Source organism: Carcharhinus amblyrhynchos, chromosome 6 (assembly GCF_965287045.1).
Source record: "Carcharhinus amblyrhynchos chromosome 6, sCarAmb.v2.hapA, whole genome shotgun sequence".
Taxonomy (NCBI): domain Eukaryota; kingdom Metazoa; phylum Chordata; class Chondrichthyes; order Carcharhiniformes; family Carcharhinidae; genus Carcharhinus; species Carcharhinus amblyrhynchos.
Genome location: NC_137329.1, coordinates 107,270,440 through 107,296,381, shown reverse-complemented (window position 1 = coordinate 107,296,381; position 25,942 = coordinate 107,270,440). Strand labels below are relative to the sequence as shown.

General features: G+C 42.2%; 1 protein-coding gene across 4 annotated transcripts in view; it reads left to right on the top strand.

The window, feature by feature from the left end:
- tbc1d30 (TBC1 domain family, member 30) overlaps positions 1-25,942 on the top strand; it is a 71,086-nt gene that overhangs the window by 17,718 nt on the left and 27,426 nt on the right. For 2 of the 4 annotated variants that reach the window (XM_080191150.1, XM_080191149.1), the window contains exons 3-6: positions 4,387-4,448; positions 10,568-10,633; positions 16,570-16,695; positions 23,789-23,974. In XM_080191150.1, the coding sequence (XP_080047276.1) occupies positions 4,387-4,448; positions 10,568-10,633; positions 16,570-16,695; positions 23,789-23,974 (440 nt within the window). Of the gene's footprint in view, positions 1-2,801; positions 3,301-4,386; positions 4,449-10,567; positions 10,634-16,569; positions 16,696-23,788; positions 23,975-25,942 lie in introns of those variants that run through there. The other 2 variants (XM_080191152.1, XM_080191151.1) reach the window with 2 other exon arrangements.

The window sequence follows — 25,942 nt, the reverse complement described above, 5'->3', positions numbered from 1 at the left end:
GATGGGAATAGAGGGATATGATCCCTGAAGGGTAGGGGGTTTTAGTTAAGTCGGGCAGCATGGTCAGTGCAGGCTTGGAGGCCAAAGAGCCTGTTCCTGTGCTGTAGTTTTCTTTTGTTCTTTTGTTCTTTGTATTTGTTTAGTTAGAATTTTGGACTGAGCAAATTTGTTACTGAAGATTGTATAAAGGAGTTAAAGGGGGGGGGGGAATTTGATGATTGTTCCTTTCAGGGAAACACACAATAAGGATCATGGCTTTTGTGACCAGTGCGGATTCAGAGTCTTCTTAGGCAAAGAGATATTTTGGAAGCTAGCTGCAGCCAAAGGTTACAGTACAATTATCAGTAAATCTTTTCTGTGTTCACTAATGGAATCTCTGAAAGTGCATCTGTTTACAATACCAGTATTAAATAAAAACTTAAAATATCTGTGCAAACATAGAACATAGGAGTAGGTAATTTAGCTGTTCAAACCTGCTGTGCCATTCAGTATGATTGTGGCTGATCCACTATCTTAATACCACCATACTCCCACCCTGTCTCCATACCCAGTAATGCCTTTAGAATCTAGAAATCTATTTCCTTCTTACGTTTATTCAGTGACTTGGCCTCCACAATCTTCTATGGTAGAGAATTTCACAGGTTCACCACCCTCTAATTGAGGAAATGTCTCCTCAGTTCAGTCCTAAATGACCTATCCCAAATTCTGAGACTGTCACACCTTGTCCTAGAACCCCCAGCCGGAGGAAACAACATCTCTATATGTTTCAATGAGATTCTCTCTCATTCTTCTAAATTCCAGCAAATACAGGCCCAGTTGATTCAATCTCTCCTCATACACAATCTTACCATCCCAGGAGTCAGTCTGGTGAACCTTCGCTACACTCCTTCAATGGTAAATATATCATTTCTTAGATAAGGGGACCAAAACTGCACATAAAACTCCAGGTGTGGCCTTATCAAGGCCCTGTACAGCTGTAGTAAAACATTCATACTGCTGTATGCAAGTCCTCTTGCAATGAAGGCACACCATATGCCTTCTGAACTGCTTGCTGAACCTTCAAGCTTGCTTTTAGTGTCTGGTGTACTAGAACACCCAGTTCCCTTTTTACATAAATATTTTCCAATCTATCACCATTCAAGTAATACTCTGCATTCTGTTTTCCTACCAAAGTGAATAATCTCACACTTGCCCATGCTATAATGCATCTGATGTGTATTTGCCCACTCACTCGATTTGTTTAAATTGCCCAGAAGCCTCTTAACATTCTCTTTGCCACTTATATTCCCACCAAGTTTTGTGCCATCAGCAAATTTGGAAATATTATATTTGATTCCTTCATCCAAATCATTGATATCTATTGTGAATACCTGGGGCCCAATACTGATCCTTGTGGCATCCCGCTATTTATCGCCTATCACGCTGAAAAAAGACCCTTTTATCCCAAATATATCTTTCCTGTGTGCTAACCAATTCTGAATCCATGCGAATACAGTTTTTTTCTAAATTTATTTCTTATTATTACAAGCAGGCTTACATAAACACTGTAATGAAGTTACTGTGAAAATCCCCTAGTTGCCACACTCCAGCGCCTGTTTGGGAACATTGAGGGAGAATTTAGCATGACCAATACACTTTACCAGCATGTCTTTTGGACTGTGGGAGGAAACCAGAGCACTTGGAGGAAAGACATGCAGACATGGGGAGAATGTGCAGACTCTGCACAGACTGTGACCTAAGCCAGAAATCGAACCTGGTGCTGTGGGGCAGCAGTGCTAATCACTGTGATCACTGTCTGTGCAGAGTCTGCACCTTCTCCTCGTGTCTGTATGGGTTTTGTCCGGCTGCTGCAGTTTTCTCCCACAGTCTGAAAGACATATGAGTTGGGTGCATTGGCTATACTAAATTCTCCCTCAATGTACCCAAACAGGCACCGGAGTGTGGCGACCAGGGGATCTTCACAGTAATTTCATTGAAGTGTTAGTGTAAGCCTACATGTGACAAATAAATAAACTTTACACTTTTACTGGATTGCCTTGCTGCAACCCAATGTTCTGGCACAAGTGAGATGGTGAGGAAATAGAAACAGCCTGTAGGGTGTGAAATATATTTTGAAAACTTGTGGCAGACTTCATATGGCGTTTTCCAAAATTCTGTTGTGATCATAAAGCAGAAATTGAGAGATTTTCAGTTGGGCTGCAGAAATTGCACAGCCGCCCATGTAGACTGTTTGTTATTTACAGATTTTGCAATTAGGTTCTAATTGCTGTCTTTTTTCAAAGCGCAAAGTAAAAGGAGCCATGATCATTATTTGGAGAGATCATGCGATCAGACATTCTACAGGAACTGTTAGCTCAGGAAACTCACTTTGGGGTATACGTTCGTCGCTGTTGACTCCCTCAAAAATGTTCAATTCTGTGATATCCAGCTGAGCAGTGAAATCATGCTGCAGCCACCTTTCTGTACCTTAGAGCAGTATTTAAGTTTTTACAATACGGATTGTTCCTAATGTAGATCCTACATGTGTTTGCAACAAATATTCCCAAAGGAGCTCACTTGGTAACGCTTTCTGTCTCACTCAGTAATGATATGGACACAAGGAGGGGCAGCTTTCAAAACTAGTTGAGATCTCATTGCGATTTGGTCTTTTTTCTATTGGAGTGGGGTCTGTTTTAATTCCCTCCGGCGTTAATTTTTTTGTGTGCTGTCTTCCTGCACTGCATTAAGTGGCGGTGCTAGCAGCCAGGAAGGTGTGGTTGAGTTTGTCAGCAATGATACCCATGTACTGATGCTGTGTGAAGGTGGGCGGTTACAGTGACTGCAGTGGAAAAAAAAGACCCTGTTAGTGTTGCTGCACTGCAGCTATCTCAGGACAAAGACAAGAACCTCTCGGGGTTAATTCAGAACAAAGCTCGTCTAAATGTGTGATCGGCCTCAGACTGGGCATTCTTTGGATTGACGTGTAGATGCACAGCTCTCTCTCTCTCTCTCTATATATATGTAATACATATATCTACAAAAGAAAATCCCCCGAAATGATCATTGAACGGGGACTCGGAGCGACCCACTTTAGCAACCGATACAGATCCCTTTCTAGGGAATAAGATTTCACGGTGGTTGGTTTCGAACGAGGATCCGGAATGAAAAAGGGTAAACACTCCCTGTCTTCAGGCAAACGAACTGGCAAGTGCCTGAAAAGGCAGAACACGACGGGCATGACAAACATCATCAGCAATGTCCTCAGGAAGAGGAGCTGTATCGCCAGGACTGCCCCGCGGCTGCTGTGTACACTCGAGCCAGGTAAAGCCAGTGATTAAAAACCACACTCCCCAGCCAGGGCTTTACAAAGCTCTGTGAGCAGGGGGAGAATGTCTTCTATTTCCCAATGTGTTGTTGTACAGTCTAACAGGCACGGCTGAGGTCTGCCATGGTGATGATATCGAAACTGTGCCTAACCTGATAGCAATCTATTTTTAAAAAAGATTTTGTTTATGAAGCTTTTACATTTGCTACAAGGGGAGCGAGTGGATGCAGCTTTACACTCGAGATCAAACGATTGACTGTTTGTGATGGAGAATTGCCATTGCCTGGCTTTGTGTTCCGATATTAATGTAAAGCCAGGGTGTGTATGTGTGTGTGCTTAAGGCGGTAAGCTTTCAGTGGTGAGGCCTTTGCGGACTCACAGCCGCCCAGAAGAAGCATCCGCAGGCATAGTGGGGAATGCAGCGAGGGGAAATGGGAAGAGGTATGGTGGGGAGACTAATGAGGGCTGTGTGTGTGTGTGTGCAAGGTGATGGTGTTGGGCTTCCTGGCAAAAAGAGAGATTTTGGCCTCTCTGTCTCTTGCGCGCACACACACACACACACATACACACAAGCCCCCTCCGCAAACCGTTTCCAATAACAGCCCCCTGCGCCCGGGAGCTCTGGGAAATGCGACTGGAGAAATCACAATTGATAATGGCGAGCAAAAACATCAGCATCACAGCACCACTGCTCTCCAGAAGGTTCAGCACCGCGGATCTGTGGACAGCGCACTTGATGGGACAGTGGGATTTGGGTCACTTTCCGGATGCCAAGCTGTGAATGTGAAACGCAAGGCGAACAGAAGACAATTTTCCCTGCATCAGGTCAGCACCCTGTGATGGAGCACAAGCCATATCCGTTGTTACTCTGCCAGATGGCGTGCTGCATTGCGAGAATATCTAATAAATACTATTATGCTTTGATAATGACCAGGTGGTGGCTTTTAATGATGCATTGTCACAGTAGGGCAAACTAACTAACACGTTATTGTGTGAAACAAATTTGCCAAAAGCTGTACATGGTTTTGGACATTTTAATCCACTTTTTCTGTGGTAAAATTTGCCCCTTTGTCCCCTTCCAGGAGTTGACACAAAACTGAAATTTACAATCCAGCCATCTGTGAGCAAGCATGGGTTTCAACAGGTAAGACATTGAACAATTTTCACATTTCTGTTAAGGTTGTTGGGGCCCCAGTTATGTCAATCCCAGGATTTTACTGTAGGGGGGGCCCTCATGGAAGCATTCCCAGTCTTCATTATCTTCAATCCCTCCCTCAAAAGGTCAGGAGTCTATTGACTATTTGTTAGATGGTGAGGCAGTTCATACTGCCATGTGGCTGGATTGGGACAACCATCAGGTTGGATGGAGCAGCCGCAGAAATGGATATGTTTGACTCCTTGACCAATGTGCTGCAGCAAATCACTGTGTGGCTTCTTTGGTAGCATCTTCCAAAGCTGTGAGCTCCACTAACTGGAAGGGCAAGGGCAGCAGATACCCAGAAACAACATAATCTTCAGAATTCCTCTCCAAGTCCCATACCTCTCTAACATGGACATACATCAACCATTTCTACGTCGTTGCTAAGTTCAAATCCTGATACTCCATCATCAGCAATATTCTGCACACATGCTTCAGTGGTTCAAACAGAAAGCATACCAGCATCTGCCCAAAGGTGATCAAGGATGGATAATTATTGCCACTGATAGTTATATCCAAATAATAAAAACTGGTATGTTTTTATAATTTTTTGATGTAATATTGAACTATTAAATTCCTTCAGACTACACTTTATTCAAAGAATGTGGGCATCACTGACTGGGTGAACATTTATTGCCCATCTTTAATTGTCCTTAAGAGGGTGGTGGTGAGCTGCCCTCTTGAACCATTACAGTTCATGTACTGTCGGTATTCCCTCATGTTTTGTTAAGGAAGGAGTTCCAACATTTTGACCCAATGACAGTGAAGGAATGGCAATATATTTCTAAGTCAGGATGGTGTGTAGGTTGGAGGGGAACTTATATTGCAGCGATTGATTTGGTCTCAGTATTTTCCAGTTATATCGCAGACTGGCTTCCGATCAGCCTGAACCAGGTGACAATGCCATTTATCTTTAGCTTTAAGGTTTTGATGTTATCTATATTCTAGCTTCAGTAGCTTCCTTGCCTCTGAGTCACCAAAGCTCTGAGTTCCAGTCCAGGGTTTGAACACAAAGTTAAACAAGTGTCACTGTTCAGATGAGACATTGAACTGAGAGCCCACCTGTGGTCTTAGGTAATAGATCCCAGAAGACTTTTCCAGGAAAGAGCAGGGAGTTATCCCTAGTGTGCTGGCCGATATTTCTTCCTTGATCAAATTCAGACAAATAATTTATCTGGTCATTATCGTATTGTCTTTGTGGAAGTTTGCTGAGCACAAATTGGATGCTGTGTTATCTACATTTCAGCAATGACTGTACGTCAAAATGAATTTATTGGTTGTAAACCACTTTGAGATGTCAGATAGTCAATGAGAGTCAGATAGTCAATGAGAGACCCTATAGAAATGCTGACCTTTATTCCTTGTCCTGGAGGAAATTAAGTTATTCTCATGGCTGAATAGCGAGGAATTGAGACTTAACCAGAATAATTAAATGCTTAGCTCCACCTGCTATTAGCAAGCTCCTAATCATAGTTGATTTTCACACAAGTCATCCAACAACTTTTCTACATTTATGAAATACCAGTTGGAATGGCTTGAAATAAATTTTAGTTTTTTTTCATCTTCAAGAAAATCATTTAAAAAATCATTTCAAGTTGGTTGAAAAGATTAAGGCTCATGGAATACAAGGCCAGGTATCTAAATGGGTTGAGAACTGGCTTGGTAAGAGGAGACAGAGAGTAGTAGTGGAAGGGTCCTTTTCTAGCTGGAGGTCTGTCACTAGTGGTGTGCCACAGGGCTCAGTACTGGAACCTCTTCTTTTTGTAGTATATATAAATGACTTGGAAGAGGGAGTAAGTGGTGTGATCAGCAAATTTGCAGATGACACTAAGATGGCTGGATTGGCAGGCAGTGAAGAGCAGTGTCTGGCAATACAACTGGATATAGATAGGCTGGTATATTGGGCAGATTTAATCCTGATAAATGTGAGGTGATGCATTTTGGCCGAAATAAAGTAGGGGGGAGTTATATGATAAAGGGGAGACCTATAAGGAGTATAGAAACGCATCGGGACCTGGGGGTGCAAGTGCACCAGTCTTTGAAGGTGGCAGTACAAGTGGAGAAGGCTGTGAAGAAAGCTTATGGTATGTTAGCCTTTATAGGAAGGGATATAGAGTATAAGAGCTGGAGTCTAATGTTGCAGTTGTATAGAACGTTGGTTAGGCCACATTTGGAGTACTGCGTCCAGTTCTGGTCGCCTTACTACCGGAAAGACGTGGGGACCCTGGAGAGAGTGCAGAGGAGGTTTACCAGGATGCTGCCTGGTATGGAAGGACTGGGTTATGAGGAAAGATTGAGCAAATTGGGGCTGTTTTCCCTTAAAAGACAGCGACTGAGGGGAGATCTAATAGAGGTATATAAGATTATGAAGGGTATAGACAAACAGTGGTAAGCTATTTCCTATGTTAGAAACGCACAGTACGAGGGGCCACGGGCTTAGGGTGAGGGGGGAGAGGTATAACGCGGATATTAGAGGGAGGTTTTTCACACAGAGGGTAGTGGGGGTATGGAATGCTCTGCCAAGCAAGGTGGTGGAGGCAGGCACGCTAGAGTTGTTTAAGAGTTACTTAGACAGGCACATGAGTGGGTTGGAGATGGAAGGATGTAGAAGATTGTTTTAAATAAGGTTCAGTAGCCTTGGGACATCCCTGGTAATGTAAAAGGATGTGGAATGATACTAATGTTTTTCTCTTTTAATTCACACGTTTTAAGTCGGTCCGCCTTGTTGTCCAACAAGGGGCATACACACGATGGGTCGTACAAGGGCTGCTCTTGGATGTTAGAGAGTAGCCTAGTACTTCATGTCGTTAGTGTGTGCTTAAACTGGACCAGATGCTGGGCAGCACGACAGCTCAGTGAGTATCACTGTTTGCTGTGCAGACACATGGATTTGGGCCAGTGTCTGTGGGAGTTTGCACATTCTCCCCGTGCTTGCGTGGGTTTTCTCCGAGTGCTCCGGTTTCCTCCCACACCCCAAAGATGCGCTTTTAGGCTGATTGGAGGTAATAAATTGTTCCTAAATTAGTTTTCCCTCAATGTGGAATGCCATAAGCATAGATAAGGGTCGCGGGTGGAGGGGGGACTGGTAATGTTAAAATGGCGGCACGGGCTTGTTGGGCCGAAGGGCCTGTTTCCTGGGCTGTTTTTGTTCTTTGTTCTTTGTTCTAATAGGCAAAACATAGTATATGGTTGATTAAATTCACAAAGTTGATATTGATGTCTCCAACAAAGCAAAAAGGGACTGGAAAGCCATAAGTTAAATGATCCTCAGTGAGCTGGATTGTAAACTCCCCAGCCAGATGGATTGAATTTGGCAGAACATAAGAACATAAGAAATAGGAGCAGGAGTAGGCCATCTAGCCCCTCGAGCCTGCCCCGCCATTCAATAAGATCATGGCTGATCTGTCGCTGCTCAGTTCCACTTTCCCACCCTCTCCCCATAACCCTTAATCCCCTCTCTTATCAAAAACCCATCAACCCGTGTCTTAAAAATATTTAGCGAGGCAGCCTCCACCACTTCAACGGGCAGAGAATTCCAGAGATTCACCACCCTTTGAGTGAAGAAGTTCCTCCTCAACTCCGTTCTAAACCGCCCCCCCTTTATCTTGAGGCTGTGCCCCCTAGTCCTACTGTCTTTTTTGAGCGGGAGGAGTCTCTCCACCTCTATCCTATCCATCCCATTCATCATCTTATACGTCTCAAAGAGATCTCCCCTCATTCTTCTAAACTCTAACGAGTACAAGCCCAGTTTATTCAGCCTCTCCTCATGGCTCAACCCCCTCAACTCCGGTATCAGCCTAGTAAACCTCCTCTGCACTCCCTCCAAGGCCAAAATATCTTTGCGCAGGTGCGGCGCCCAAAACTGCACACAGTACTCCAGCTGCGGCCTCACCAATGCCCTATACAGCTGCAGCAAGGCCTCCCTACTTTTATATTCAATCCCCCTCGCTATGAAGGCCAGCATCCCATTCGCCTTCCTGACCACCTGCTGCACCTGCAAGCTGGGTTTTTGCGACTCATGCACAAGGACCCCGAGGTCCCTCTGTACCGTCGCCTGCTGCAGTTTTTCGCCCCGTAAGTAATAGTCCTTCCTACCATTTTTCCTACCAAAGTGGACCACCTCACACTTGCCAACATTAAATTCCATTTGCCATTTCCTGGCCCATTCGCCCAGCCTATCTAGATCCTTCTGCAGACTCTCCACACCCTCCGCACAATTTGCCGTTCCCCCAATCTTGGTGTCATCAGCAAATTTCGACACCCTACACTCGGTTCCCTCCTCCAGATCATCTATATAAATGGTAAAAAGCTGAGGCCCCAGCACCGACCCCTGGGGCACTCCACTAGTCACCATCCGCCAATCCGAATAGCACCCGTTGACCCCCACTCTCTGCCTCCTATTTGACAACCAATCTTCTATCCACGCTAACACCCTACCCCCAACTCCATGTCCCTCGACCTTCTGCAATAACCTCTTGTGAGGTACTTTGTCAAACGCCTTCTGAAAATCTAGAAAGACCACATCCACCGGCTCTCCTCTATCCACCGCCCTAGACACATCCTCATAGAACTCCAGTAAATTTGTCAGACACGACTTCCCTTTAATGAAGCCGTGCTGCGTCTGCTCTATCAAGCAATTCCCTTCAAGATGCCTCGCACCCAATTTTACCAACACACCAGTGGCACTGGGCTGCCTACCTGCCAGTGGGCCAGTTGAGACCTTTAAGTGGTCACCGTTTGGATTTAACTAGCAATGAGCGGGAACCCACACTAAACTGCCTACCCACATACTCGCCTACATGGTTGATGGAGAGCAAGATTTCTCCTAAATGGGACCCCAGGACCTATTGAAGGGCCCCCCAGATTCCCTCACCCCAAGGTTTCTCAAACCCCAGCACTCCAACCCCCTAAACATTTAAAAATTCACAATCGCATGCGGCTCAAGCTTCGAGTGCAGTGCCAGCACTGGCCAATGCCCCCCTGTGGCACCCAGCAGTTCTCTGAGATGGACCTCCCGTCCCTCAGAGACAGAAGTGCTGCCTGCAGTCTATTAATAGCCAGCCTCAACTGGGCAAAGCTCCTGCCCAGTTTGTGCAGCTTGGGTATTATAAGTTCACAACTTTGAAATTCCAGATCGTACCATAAGGGCAGAACAGAATTTTTCCTCCTTCCTTCCTCTAAGATGGCCACCAAACAAATACGAGTTATATGGAAGTGCTGCTAATTTTTAATGTTATTTCAGTTTAAAATTAGTCATATTCAATAAAATGTTGCCCAGTGGCTTATTAGATAAAATTGCCACTCTGTGTGCTACTGAGCCAGGAAAGTTACAAGTTCCATAGTCTATTTTGAATTCTCTAATAATCTCCCAGGCACAGCAATGGGAGAGCTTCAGCTGCCATCACTGGCCATAGGCCGAAAACCACCCAGAGTCTGTGGACAGCACAGTCATCTCCAGATAGAAAAATACACATTGAGTAGGACCAGGTAGTGTTTAACTATGACACTTACATGGTTAAATAGCTTGTAAGAACCTGCTGGCTGAATTCACATCTCATAGATGTGAATAAATAAAAGAATCATAGAGATTTACAGCACGGAAACAGGCCCTTTGGTCCAACTTGACCTTGCCACCCTTCTTTTTTTAAACCCCTAAGCTAGTCCCAATTGCCCACATTTGGCCCATATCCCTCTATACCCATCTTAGCCACGTAACTGTCTGAATGCTTTTTAAAAGACAAAATTGTATCCGCTTCCACTACTACCTCTGGCGGCTTGTTCCAGACACTCACCATCCTCTGAATGAAAAAATTGCCCCTCTGAAAAAAACACCTGTAAAATTATAACTTTAACAAAACATTGTAGGGCCAATGGCATGTATGACATTATACATCAGAATAAATGTCTACCTTCTGAAACCTGGGGAAAAATTAGTCAACAAATGTGATTTTACCTCACAAGAAAATTTGTGCAAATTGCTGCCTAATAGTAACTGTAAATTATAATATAACATTTCCCTCTACATCTTTTTGCAAAATTAATCCGAATGTATTCTTTGTTTTTAGTGGTATGATGCTCTGAAAGCTGTTGCTAGGCTACCAACGGGAATCCCAAAGGATTGGAGGAAAAGGGTAAGTAATTGTTAATTGTAGAGGCTATTTGTGTGCCTTTTACATCTGTCTTTATTACTAACAAATTATTTGTACATGGCCATATTCTCTTTCAAAGCTGCATATTACAAAATAATTTATATAAACTGTGTAAAGGACTATTAAAACTGCTAAGATTTCAAGTAAAAATTTTAGATAGAACTGGAATTATAATGAGCAACAGTCTCTCACGTATTCTTCAAATTTGACGGAAAGATGTGTTGCATTTTGTGACTTGTGGCAATAAATATCACAAAGTGGTGAAGCTTGGTGAAAATTTATTCCAGTGTTTATAAATGATGAATATTGCATTTATGGATCAGCTCTATGTTGAGTGGAATATATGCCCTGTAGGATATCTTTTTATATATAATGTTTGCGCTATGTGCTAACTAAACAATAAAAAATATTTTAAAAATTAACAAGCTAATTCTAAACGTGGACCATTTTAATTATCTCTAGCTCATTTTTTTATTGCCAAATATAATGTCATCACCGTTGAATTTTTAGGAGATGACTTCACCTAATGTGTAACTATACAGCAACAAGATGTTACTCAGTGTGAAAACTCACAGCAACAGCAAAATTCTTACTTCAAAGCAGTGAGTTACAGTGCTGAAGCCGATTTTTGAAAATCTTCATAAGTGCCTATAATATGACATGTTACTGCATTAAATGCAGGACTGATTATCAACAGTGATAGTTATCACTATCTTTATATGGACCCAAGCCCTATCATGGAAGTCAGTGTTCTCCCAAATTACTCCTCTTAGCATTATTCTAAATTCATGCCAAATCACACTGAAGATGCCCAATAATTTTTTTAATTAAAACGTCCAACATAAGTCAAATTCTCCATATCCAGCTGTCATCTCTCACCTCAGTGGGCACACACATTTAGCTCAAAAGCAGAAAATGCTAGAGAAACTCAGCAGGTCTGACAGCATCTGTGGAGAGAGAATAGAGCCAATGTTTCAAGTCTGGATGACCCTTCATCAGAGCTAAAAAGAAGGAAAATCGGACAAGATTTATACTCTGGGGGGTGCAGGGGCTGTAATTGGACAAAAAGAATGTAAATGGTGATGATAAAGGCTGAGCAAGATGCCAGAAGTGTCCACTAAGTGATTGGAATGTGCAAATGGCAGAACAAAGGTACAGATTGTTAGGGGACTACCTGAGGAAAGTGACAATTGGCCAGAGGGTGGTGTGGTTTGGAGACAAGATGGGGAGCAAAATTTTAGAATTGGAAAACTAAAAATAAGAATTAAAAGTGGTTAAAATGGATAAAAATGGTTAAATGAGATGAAAAGAAGAAATGAAAAAAATAGAAGTGGGGTGAAGATGGAGGGGAGAGTGCATGCTCTGAAGTTGTTGAACGCAATGTTCAGTCCAGAAGGCCGAAAGGTGCCCAGTTGAAAGATGATGTGCTGTTCCTCCAGTTTCCATTGGGCTTCATAAGGAAAATCAGACAAGATTTATCATACGAGTAGGTCAGATGCCGTCAGACCTGCTAAGCTTCTCCAGCATTTTCTGTTTTTGTTTCAGATTCCAACATCTGCAGTATTTTGCCTTTAACACACACTTAGCTCTTTGTCTATATTACAATTTAAACAGTTAAGTCTGTCACATGCTTTAAAATGAAGAGTGTGAATTCCTAGGCCCAGATTTTTACTCCTGGATCAAATGCGCAGCGTGGGGAAGATTCCTGGCTCCGTGAACCTGACCTTTAAAATGGCTGCTCAGATGATAAGTGTTTCAGCCTAGGTTGGGATGGACTAGAATAGAAGCCTGGGTGGGAGACCTGGGCAGAAGTGGGGAGGTTGCTGGCTGTGGAGATGGGCTGGGTGGAAGTTCTTTCTCGGGGCATTGGCAGTGTATCCAGAGTTTTAAAATAAAGATGCTAATGAAAAACATCTTTCCAGCCCTTAAACCTTCTGACCTCCCTCATACACTGCCAATGTCCCATTCTTGCTAATCCATGCCACCTCATGCCCTGCACCAACTCCCACATGCCTTCATATTCTCCATGCCAATCGATGCGACTGTTTCCATTCCATAGCCTTTTATAGCCCCTTATTAACCAACTTTAGTGCCCAATACATGCCAACCCACCTACCACCCTTTGCCCTTAAACCTACCATACCAACCCACAAAGAATCCACTATGGACAGACTTCAAGACCCATGCATAAATTAGGAAATAAATCGATCTAAAAAAAAAGTTCTTCGTGTTTATTGCAGACTTCACTATACTGCAAAAAAATGCTCTTATTAGTTGAAACCCACTACCCATATTTGCATTCCTTAAACTAAATAATAATTGTAACAACAAACATTTAGTTCAAGAGCACAATCCCTTATATTAACAAGCATAGTCCCACACTGAGGAGCCAATAACCACTTGCAGCTTTCAATGAAACTGTGAAATGGCAGGAACCCCACTGTGAGAATGGATGGCTGTGAAATCAGTCCTGCAGCAATAATCTAATAATGGAAGCCTCAGGCTTATGTCAACAGGCAGCATAAAATAAGAAGCATTTTTTTACACTCCAGACATTTTCTTTCAAAGATTTAAAAGGCTAGACTTTTAAATGCCTTGATAGTTGGACAGGGCCCTTTATTTAACAAGAGCATCTGACAGTTTGACAGTCTGTTGAACATTCCAGTGAGTTTGACAGTAATGGGTTTATGCACTTTTCATGCCTATTTATGCATGCTTTTAATACTTCCAATGGGCAGTTGACCTAACCCAGTGGGCAGCTGACCTACTCCAAAGGGAACCTGTCTCCCCCAAAGAGGTATCTTAATTTCCAAAGGAGTACCCTGGCTATCCAAACAAACCCACTAAGTTCAAATCTGCTTTTACTGGGTCTTATCTGGCGAGTTTCGCAATCCTGACCTACCAAAATCTCAATTCAATGGAGGCAGCTGGTGACTTAAATGGCCAGTTGCCTCCGTGATACAAGCCCCACTCTGGCCCCAATGCCATACTGTGAAAATGGGAACTGCTGTGTTCAAAGTTGGATCTTCCTATTTATGGGCATTTCTGCAATTTCATCATGACAACAGTCTCTCCATAGCAAAAATCCGGGCTGTAGTTTCCTCAATTTGTAGTAATGTGTTTCCTATTACATCTGATGACCACTATCTCTCCAGCTACTTATACAAAATCACTTTGACAAACAACTAACAGTGTAGATTACTTATTATTATTATTCTTGTATTTGATGTGAAAAGAGAATTGTAAATTGTAATTCCTCACTTTCAAACACTATACAGTATCTTTTGAATCTACTCGCTCCATTTAGAATAATTCTGGCAGAAACACTTATTGTTGAGAACTTGATTGTTTATTTAAATACTATTACTTGCCAGCAATAATGCAGTGGCTGTGTTGTGATACAGCAGATTGATTAATGCAATGTGCTCAGGAACAAGAACTTAAAACAATTGCAATGCATTTTATAAGTGTGTAATTCGCCACTTACGTGGTGAAAAACTGCAGCAGGCGACGGTGCAGAGGGACCTCGGGGTCCTTGTGCATGAGTCGCAAAAACCCAGCTTGCAGGTGCAGCAGGTGATCAGGAAGGCGAATGGGATGCTGGCCTTCATAGCGAGGGGGATTGAATATAAAAGTAGGGAGGTCTTGCTGCGGCTGTATAGGGCATTGGTGAGGCCGCAGCTGGAGTACTGTGTGTAGTTTTGGGCGCCGTACTTACGCAAGGATATTTTGGCCTTGGAGGGAGTGCAGAGGAGGTTTACTAGGCTGATGCCGGAGTTGAGGGGGTTGAGCTATGAGGAGAGGCTGAATAAACTAGGCTTGTACTCGTTAGAGTTTAGAAGAATGAGGGGAGATCTCATTGAGACGTGTAAGATGATGAATGGGATGGATAGGATAGAGGTGGAGAGACTCTTCCCGCTCAGAAAGGATAATAGGACTAGGGGGCACAGCCTCAAGATAAAGGGGGGGCGGTTTAGAACGGAGTTGAAGAGGAACTTCTTCACTCAAAGGGTGGTGAATCTCTGGAATTCTCTGCCAGTTGAAGTGGTGGAGGCTGCCTCGCTAAATATTTTTAAGACGCGGGTTGATGGGTTTTTGATAAGAGAGGGGATTAAGGGTTATGGGGAGAGGGCGGGAATGTGGAACTGAGCCACGACAGATCAGCCATGATCTTATTGAATGGCGGGGCAGGCTCGAAGGGCTAGATGGCCTACTCCTGCTCCTATTTCTTATGTTCTTATGTAATATACTACAAACCTGGAAATAGTGCAGTTGTATGAGACAAAAAGTAATCAGTGCAGCAATGTTTTAAAATTGATTTAAATGAATGGACAAAGATATAATTTGCCAAGTACAAAGATATTCAGAGTTTGGACCATTTCGCTCAGCAATGTGGTCAGCAGTCACAAAAGAGAATTTATTTTAACAAAAGTGAAGATTTACTGATTTCATACTCATTAAATGTTTTGTAAATGTAAAATGTTTTAATGAAAATATAGGGCCTTCTCTTTAGTCACCCCTCCTAATTTCCTCTCCTTTGGCTTCGTATTAATTTTTGATTAAGCTTTTATGAAGTACTTTGGGATGTTTGTCTACATTAAATGTGTGACAACACTGTGCCTTTAAGAAATGTATTGATATCATGTTTCTTGTGAAGGGATTTTTTTAAAATTCAGCTCAGTTTGGATGGTGCTGATCTATCTGGTCCTGGCATCCCACATGCTGAGAATGTAGAAGTATGATCAATCCGAGATACTGGAGTGTTTGTTTTAATCTGAGCTAATGCATTGTTTTTCCCCTGGAGTTTCAAAAGTAGGGCTTAATTAGATTGATTGATAAGAGCTAGAGGTATGTGCTAATGAGAGGAGTTAAGTTTACAGGGGGAAAAAAAGCTTAATTTTCTGCTTGGGTTTGCAAGAAGCAAGGGGTTTTTTTTCTCTCTGGGGGCTGCTGTTTAGGACCTGCTAGAAAATAGCTTTCTCTCTCCAGAAGTGTTCTGGAGGCTTGAAGACTGGCAGCCCACTTAACACTGTGTTTGTTTGCTAACTGCTTATGTTGAGTTTAAGTTTATGAGGAATATTGCTTAAACTTAATCTAATAGCGATGGGTCACCAGTTAAGAATGGAACCTTGTCATGTTTAAGTATTTCAATTGGTAAAAGTTAGGCTAATTCATTTTGTTATAGTTTAAACTGTATTGTTAAAATAAAGTTTGTTTTGATAAAAGCTTTCTAGTGGGTCAATGGAATCACACCTGGAATGAAACACTTTATCCTCAAACTAATGCCAAAATATAAAGTAGTTGGGATCTAGTCTAAATTCATAATATACCTTGGGGGTTCTGATCTGATCCTCAACAAATGCAAAATGTAAACACAAGTTGTTGCCCTTTAGTAGGGCTAACACGCTTCTTTCATTGTGGTGCCAATGAGTTGCACTACATCGTTGAATGGCGGCACAGTTATTAGCACTGCTGCTTCACATGGGGTTACGGGCTTTGGGCCTGGGTGGGTTTGTTGTCGGTGCAGGCTTGATGGGCCAAATGGCTGCCTCCTGTGCTGTATGGATTCTATGACTTTATGAAGAAAAGAATGAAGCAGGTAGACCACTTTTACACTTAAGTCAGTTGTGGCCTATTTACATTACATTTTATATAACTTGATATTACTGTACTTCCTGTCATTAAGATATCCTTTATACAACTGTGATCACAACAGACACAATTCAAATATCAAATTTGTTTAGGATTTTGCTGATTATTGCATTTTTTAAAAACACAAGAAGCTGAACATTAATATAAGCAAGCTGTTTGTTTCATTTCTGATGAAGAAGTTCAGCCATTTAGATTCTAGTGCATCTGTTAAAGCTTCTTGAATTTAATGGACTGTGTAACTTATTGTACTATCTGTTTCCCTTCAGGTTTGGCTGACTCTAGCAGATCAATACTTGCATAGCATCTCAATTGACTGGGAGAAGACAATGCGTTTTGCTTTTAATGACAGGAGTAACCCTGATGATGATTCTATGGGCATTCAAATAGTGAAGGTAATGCCAAGTGTGACATTGTGCCTGCATTGTGCCTGCATTGTGCATGCAGTGGTAATTTACAAGTGGATGGGCTGTATGTCTAAGGGGACTAGGACTATCTTGCCTTTAAAATGTTTAGTTTTTGACATTTTACTTGGTATGTTTTCCAATCTTGAAATAGAATTTATTATATCCTTCACACAAGATATTATAATCTGATTTGAAGAGAAAATGTTTATAATGATGGCTGTGTACATTATGACATTTATTAGCATTGTGTCCATTAACTTAACTCTTGTGACAGCGAGGAACTGGAACATTGAATTTTTTTAGAATTTTGTTTCAGAAGGTTTTTGAATGATTCACTAAACAATTTCTCCTCTCTTGTCCGTTTTGTGAAAGAAATCTAATGCGCATTGTTTTCTAATTGCTCTGTTTTATGAAGTAGTATTGCTCTCTACCGTCAAAACTATTTTATTTCAGTCTTGAAAGGCTGGTAGATCTCACTGTAGAAGTGGAGAATGAAGGACAGTGAGAGGATCCTTCACTCTAAGATACCTAATTAGCACTATCTCAATACATAAGAGAATGAAGGATAGAGGGGAATTAGATTGTTTTCAGTGTAAAACTGGGAGTGCTGAAGGTTTGATCAGAGACTAAGGGAGGTGTATTCTTATCTTGATAACTCTGATATGATCATTGAACTTTTTTTGGCATTGCAACCATGCCCTGGGAGCTAAGTTTCTTTAAGTGGTGACAGCAATGTCACATTTCTTCCACCTGGCCACCCTGACCTTAAACAGGCATGTAGCAAATGAACAGCACAGGTAATGCTAGCTATATTGCCCAGGAGAAGACAATAGTGTAGTGGTGACATCACTGGACTAGTAATCCAGAGGCCCAGACTAATGCTCAAGGGACATGGGTTCAATGCTAGTGGAATTTAAATATAATTAATTAAAACCTGAAATATGTTGCAAAGTTGAGTTTGTGAAGTTGAAATTTGATATTGGTAAAGATGTTCAAAAAATTGTAAAAATACTTAAGGGAAAATAAACATTGCATAGTCCCTTTAAAAGCTGGTTTTGTTTCAGTGCTTGGAGGCTTAAAATGCAAAGTACATACTGAATCCAAACTGAAATATTTGTATCCAAGGCCAGGCAACAGGATTGCCTTGGTAACAGGCTTCAGGCATTTAAATATTTTTGAATTTTGCCCAATCAATTTAAAGCAGACACTCAGATACCAAGAACCTATTACATTTGAATTTGATATTGTTGACAAAATCAGACCAATCCTATTGTAGGACAAGTGATAGGTCATAGGTATAAAAGGGTGTGCCAATGGGGAAAACAGGAGATAGCAACTGCCACCTCTCAAGTCTCGAGAGGGCGAGAGCAGCTCTCCACCTTACTAGCTTCAGATGTCTCTTAAGAGAATACACCATCTAACCAGCAAAAGGTACAAATCGGAAAGAACTTACAGACAAAGAAATCAACCGAGAAACTCCAGAAAGTCTGGAAAGACACAAAACCTGGTTGTATATTTTTGGAAGTGACTGAATTCTATTATTTTGTTTTGTTAATGAATGGATATTGTATTTATTTGACCAGCTTCCCAGTATAATTTTTCATGTTACTTGTTTAGTTAAAGTTGCCTGTTAGTTAAATAAATAAATTGTTAAGTGTTCATCTTAAAGTGAGTGTCAGATATTTCTGTTTAGTTAACCACTAAACGCTACTGAAGGACAGTTCACCTTTCCACACACTTTTAACAGATTATGAGGCATGGTATTCCTCTTTAGGGGACTTGACTCAGCATTTAAAAAGGGGATCAACCTCTGTGTCGTAACAAATACAAAGCAAATCCCAGTAATGGTGACCATAAACTATCATTGCCTATTGTTTAAAAAAAAACCTGGTTCATTAACGCCCTTTAAGATGTGGAATCCTTACCTGATCTGTCCTACGTGAGAGCAATTTGACATGGGAACAAATGCTGGCCTTGTCAGTGATGCCACATCCTGTGAAAGAATTTTTAAAAATCTTCTAAATGAAGTCCCAGTGTATATTTAATTTGCTGCCTAGAACCACCTGAATGGGTGCATTTTGTGCATGTCCTGCTCTCTGCATACTTGTTTCCAGATGCAATTGAAACTCTAGGCCATTATCTCTCCTGCAAACCATTCCCCCTCCCCACACAATTAACATTTAATAGAAGAACATAGAAAAACTACAGCACAAACAGGCCCTTCAGCCCACAAGTTGCGCTGATGATATCCCTACCTACTAGGCTTACCTATAACCCTCAATTCTATTAAGTTCCATGTACTCATCCAGAAGTCTCTTGAAAGACCCAATCGAATTTGCCTCCACCACCACCGACTGCAGCCGATTCCACTCACCCCCACCCTCTGAGTGAAAAACCTACCCCTGATATCTCCTCTGTACCTATTCCCCAGCACCTTAAACCTGTGTCCTCTCGTAGCAACCATTCCAGCCCTTGGAAAAAGCCTCTGAGAATCCACCCGATCTATACCTCTCAGCATCTTAATATTTCCAATAGCTGTACATTCATATGAAGACAAAATAATTTCATGGCCAATTGATCATCCTGGTTTTAACTATGTTTGCTTATCTATGTTTGCTTACCAGTGTTACTATTCAGCTGTCAAAATGCAATAGCTGCTGTACATTTGTTTGTCTTCACTAAGTAATTAATACCACTGTAACTCCAGGCTCAGTATCTAGAAAAGAAAGCATTTAAAGGGTGTCAGGGTAACCTGACAACAGTGTCCTTCCATGACGTACGTTGTGAGGGCCACTGGTGTGGAGTACGTATCAGTAACTGAAAAAAAAACACTGCTGGCCTCCCGGTTCTTTTGGTTTGGCATCTGGAATTTGCTTTTATATGGCATGAAGGCTGAAGTGTGGAGTTTCCGCAAACATCAATGGAAAAATGCAAATCAAAGCCTTTTTCTTTTTATCCTTTAATTCAGGGATCAAAGCCTTTTGCTTTTTATCCTTGATTCAGGGATGTCTGTATAACTACACATTGGTACTAAATTTATTGTTTTTTTAAAAGTATGTTCACAAAATGTATGAAATTAGCAAAGCAGAATTCATTTTCCATCCCCAATTGTTTTTTGGGCACTGACACCCAACCACACAAATGTAACCTCACTATCCTGACGGGTAACTGACGTGATTGGGCCAGTCTTTCTCTCAGGTTCGGTTGATAAAATGAAATTTAAAGTTATCTGTTCAATTGCCAATCAAGTATCCAATTGCTTAAAAGTGAATTTATCAAAAGCAGTCAGTACCAATGAGGAATTAAGTGATCAAATCATTCTGTTTGATCAAAAGGGGTCAACTTCAATTAATGTGCAAAGAAAAGATCCTATAATTAGGATTTCACAATTGCAAGAAACCCCAAATTTCTAGCCAATGGAGTTCTTTTGAGATGTAATTACCATTCAACCAATAGCAGATACACTCTTTGGTGGTATTCATGTTGCTGTGGTTGCTGAGGGGGGCAGTTTTCCTGTCCCGTCCACCATGGGAATCATACTCGGGATGGGGCGGGGAGGGCGGTGTGTGGGGGGTGCCATCATGTAAAGGTCCATTGAACCTGGGTGGAATTTTCTGGTTTTGGGGTGAGCATCGCCAGAAAATCCTGCTTTTAGACTCTTATAAAGTTTTTTGTGAAGTTTATTTATTAGTCACAAGTAAGGTTTACATTAACACTGCAGTGAAGTTAATGTGAAATTCCCCTAGTCGCCACACTCTGACGCCTGTTTGGGTCAATGCACCTGACCAGCACGTCTTTCAGACTGTGGGAAGAAAGTGGAGCACCTGGAGGAAACCCACGCAGACATGGGGAGAATGTGCAAACTCCACACTAACAGTGACCCAAGCTGAGAATCGAACCCAGGTCCCTGACGCTGTGAGGCAACAGTGCTAACCATTGTGTCACCATGCCACCCCACTTCTTCAAAAAACACTGTGGGATCTTTCTCATTCGCTTGAGCAGGCAGATGTGATCTTTATGTGACATTCATATAAAAGTCAGCAGCTCCAATAATCTTTATTTAAGCAAGAATTTAAGTTCAGTGAAACAATTTGGAGAAGGTTTACTAGACTAATACCAGGAATGGACGAGTGTCGGATGAGGAAAGGTTTGAGATGTTAGGTTTGTGTCCGCTAGAATTTAGAAGAGCTGATTCTTATGGAAAAATCTAGAACTAGAGTCACTGTTTAAAAAGGAGAAGTTGCCCATTTAAGGCAGGGAATAGGAAAATTCTGTTTCTCTCAGGTTAATGAACTCCTTTCCTCAAAAGGCAGCAGATACAGAGACTTTGAATATTTTTTAGGCACAGCTGGATAGATTCTTGATAAATAAGGGGATGAAAGGTTATCAGGAGTAGGCGGGATGTTACAATCAGGTCAGCCATGATCTTATTGAATGGTGGAGCAGGCTCGAGGGCCCAAATGGCCTATTCCTGCTCCTAAATCATATGTTTGGATAATGCTGTATTCCCTCATTGCTCGCTGAACTATAAGCCTAAATTGTCGGCTCAAGTCTTGGATTCTGTTCATCTAACTTAGAAGAAATAGTATGCTATAGGACATCTCTGGAGGCTTGCACAGTGTGCATTGGAACATAGATAGGGGCTTCAGTTTGTTCATAAAACTCCTGTGATCTGCTATCCCCTAGTTTAGTGCAAGTAAATCCTGTCGGCTTGTTATTTTCATAGGGCTGAGATGCAGCTCTATGAAAATAACAAGCAGCAAAATGAGACAGGCTACCATTAAGTTTACTCAGGATGACAGGATTTACTTTTATTTGTGTGTAGGGACGTGAGCATCAGTGGCTAGGCCATCATTTGTTGCTCATCCATAATTGTCCTTGAGAAGGTGGTGGAAAGCCACCTTCTAAAACTGCTGCAGTTGTAGGAACAAGCACTGTGCTGTTAGTAGGGAGCTCCATGATTCTGAGCCAGCGACAGTGAAGGAACAGCAGTATACTTCCAACTCAGGATGTTGTGTGGCTTAAAAGAGAACTTGCAGTTGGTGGTGTTCCCATGTGGCTGCTGCCCTTTTTCAGTTGTTAGAAGCTGTGGGTTTGGAAGTTGGTCTTGAAGGAGCCTTGCCGAGTGCTGCAGCGCATCTTAAATGTTATGATATTCAAAGCTTCTTGAATGCTGTTGGAGCAACATTGCATCACACTCCTGATTTTTGCCTTGTAGATGGTGGACAGGTTTTGGGGAGTCAAGAAGTGAGTTATTCACTGCAGAATTCCCAGCCTCTGAACTACATTGAGAGCCATATAAAAATAAGGGCGCATAATAGGATGCAAGATTGGGCAGAGAAGTGGCAGATGGACTTCAACTCAGACAAGTGTGTGGTGGCTCATTTTGGCAGGTCAAATGGGATGACAGAATATAATATTAAGGGTAAGACTTTTAGCAGTGTGGAATATCAGAAGGATCTTGGGGTCCGGGTTCATAGGACACTCAAATCAGCTTTGCAGATAGAGGCTGTGGTTAAGAAGGCGTATGGTGTACTGGCCTTCATCAATCGAGGAATTGAGTTTAGGAGTCGGGAGATAATGCTGCAGCTGTATAAGATCCTGATCTGACCCCGCTTGGAGTACTGTGCTCAGTTCTGGTCGCCTCATTACAGGAAGGATGTGAAAGCCATAGAAAGGGTGTAGAGGAGATTTACAAGGATGTTGCCTGGATTGAGTGGCATGCCTCGAGGATAGGTTGAGAGAGCTTGGTCTTTTCTTCTTAGAGAGATGAAGGATGAGAGGTGACCTGATAGAGGTGTATAAGACGTTGCGAGGTATTGATCGAGTGGATTCTCAGAGGCTTTTTCCCAGGACTGAAATGGCTGCCACAAGAGGACACAGGTTTAGGGTGCTGGGGAGTAGGTACAGAGGAGATGTCAGGGGTAAATTTTTCACTCAGAGTGGTGAGTGCGTGAAATCGGCTGCCAGCGGTGGTGGTGGAGGCGGATTCGATAGGGTCTTTTAAGAGACTTTTGGATAAGTACATGGGACTTAGTAAGATAGAGGGTTATAGATAAGCCTAGTAGGTAGGGATATGTTCGGCACAACTTGTGGGCCAAAGGGCCTGTTTGTGCTGTAGTTTTTCTATGTTTCTATGTTCTATAATGGACCCAGGGGCCAGGGACCCAGGTCAGGTTCAATTCTGGCCTTGGCTCACTGTCTGTGTGGAGTTTGCACTTTCTCCCCATGTCTGCGTGGATTTCTTCCGGTTGCACCAGTTTCCTCCAACCATCCAAAGATGTGCGAGTTAGGTTGATTGGCCATGCTAAATTGACCCGAGTATCAGGGACTGGCAGAGTAAATGTTGAGAGTTACAAGAATAGGACCCGGGTTGGGATTGTGGCCGGTACAGACTTGATGGGCCGAATGGCCTGCTTCTCTACGGTAGAGATTCTATGATTCTATGGTTGTGACTAGAAGGAATCTGGAAGATTTATCCCTGTGTGCCCAAGGTAGAGGTGAGAGGGTGCTTGTCAGGTGTGGGCAAGAATCACTGGAGTAAGCCTTACTTTTTCATTTGATTTGGGACATCTCCCAAAACTGAGAGAAATGGCTTTTGAAAGTCACTCTGTGAAATGGGAGAAACGAACCCATTGGAAGCTGGGAGTGACTGGCTCCTGTTAAAAACTGCAATTCTGTGGAGAGTGGGCAGTGAAGTGTAACTATAGTGTAGGGTTTACAGTTATGCTAAAATGTTAAATGGGGGCTGTCTTTTCCATAGAATGACAGTGCTATTTGCCTACTGACTATTGTTTGCTTGTTGTTGCTTTTTTGTTGCTACTGTAAAAGTTTCACAAAAGTGTGAGTCTTGTTGCGAAATTTAAGTTAGTCATTGCAACCAAATCTCCTGTTTTAAGTTATCCATCTCTCCTGGAATTGTAACAAGCTGAAACCACATTTGCTAACAAAGCCTTTACAGATTTATTAACATCACTGCGCAAAGCCAAATCCAGGGTCCTAAACTGATCGTTGTTGTAAACTCTTCAAAATGCGGTTCTAGAATGTAAGTAAAGATTGACTTATAATTGTTTGTTTCCAGGATCTTCACAGAACAGGTTGCAGTTCTTACTGCGGGCAGGAGGCTGAGCAGGATCGGGTGATGCTGAAGCGAGTCCTTCTTGCGTATGCTCGCTGGAACAAATTTGTAGGCTATTGCCAAGGTTTCAATGTACTTGCTGCACTCATATTGGAAGTGATGGAAGGGAATGAAGGAGATGCACTGAAGGTAAGTGCAGCAATGCAGAACAAGTTTGCTGATGCAGTTATAGAAATAAACATGTTGCAATTTGATGTAGTGCTTCATTTCATCATTGGAAATTCTGTTTGCATTGATATATAGTTGAATAGCACCACTGATGAGATCTGTTTAGTGGGGCAGCACTGTGGCACAATGGTTAGCACTGCTGCCTCACAGCGCCAGGGATCCAGGTACAATTCCAGCTTCGGGTGACTGTGGAGTTTGCACATTCTCCCTGTTTCTGTGTGGATTTCCTCCAGGTGTTCCTGTTTCCTCCCACATTGCAACAATGTGCAGGTCAGGTCGATTGACCATGCTAAATTGCCCCTTAGCTTCCAACGATGTGGTTTGGCCATGATCAGTGTGTGGGGTTCTGAGGATAGGGCAGGGGAAGGGGCCTAAGTAGACAAAGAGATTGGTTTTGTGACAAAAAGACATGATAAAGTTCAGATCAGATTCTTGTTTTATCTTCAGGCTAAAGGTTCACACTATTTTTCTTTATCAGTGCATATTTATTGATGTATCACTGACAATGCAATAACCTAAACTGAATCAGATACCAATCATCTAGCAATTTCAATTTCTATTGATGATTGAGTGTTAAGTTGCTGTTTCATTTGCTATGAATTCTGACTTAGGAGTTTACGTATAAAATCATATTATTCAATAAACTTCACCACAGCTTTGCAAAAACATGATGGTGTGCTCTTTCGGTTAAATTCCAGACTATTTGTTCTTTAATTATTCAATGAACTTACAATATAGGATTAATCTTGCATAGCGCTCAGGGTGGAATTTTCACCTAAATGTACTTTGCAATGGTGCTTGTTATAGAGATGAGTTTTTGGGAAAATTAGGATTCTTTCCTGGTGCCCCTCTGGCTTTTATTCCCAATGGTCTCCCCTGAGTTGGGCCAATCAGTGACAGACCCTTCTTCTCCTTATTCTAATCAAAGTTTCAAGAACGTAGTGTTGCCTGCTGTCTATATTCTCCACTCCTTGTATCTGCAAATGGATATAACTAAGCAACTTATCCTCAATCGACACATGGCATACCAAAGCTACACCTTACAGGATGAGATCACCCTAAAGGTTGGCACGTGATTGAACTATCCCTTCTGGTGTGTCTGATTTTGATTTGATTTGATTTGATTTATAATTGTCACATACTGTTCATAGAGAAGGAAACGAGAGAGTGCAGAACGTAGTGTTACAGTCATAGCAAGGGTATAGAGAAAGATCAATTTAATGCAAGGTAAGTCCATTCAAAAGCAGCAGCAGGGAAGAAGCTGTTCCTGAGTCAGTTAGTATATGACCTCCGACTTCTGTATCTTTTTCCCAAAGGAAGAAAGGAGAAGAGAGAATGTCCGGGATGCATGGGATCCTTAATTATGCTGACTGCTTTGCCGAGGTAGCAGAAGTGTAGACAGAGTCAATGGATGGGAGGCTGGTCTGTGCATTCCCAATAAGGGTATTTATTAGGGTCAAAGGACCCAAGCCTCAGCCTTACATTGTTGTCCTCCAATGGCTTTGACAATAATGATCGATACCCAATCCTTGCATTTATGCAGTGACTGTAAGCATGGTGCTTTGATTGCCATGACCAGTGCACTGAGACTGAGGCTTGCAAGCTCCACGCTCCCTCCATTGGCCATTGATTCTGACATGCTTATGTAAGGATCTGATGCCAATTGAGACATCCAATTGAGGGTGGCACAGTAGCACAGTGGTTAGCCCTGCTGCTTCACAGCTCTGGGACCTGGGTTCAATTCCCAGCTTGGGTCACTGTCTGTGTGGAGTTTGCACATTCTCCTCGTGCCTGCGTGGGTTTCCTCCGGGTGCTTCAGTTTCCTCCCACAGTCCAAAGATGTCCACAGTCCATTGATTGGCCATGCTAAATTGACTGTAGATGCATAGGTTAGAGGATTAGTGGGTAAAATATGTACTGATATGGAGG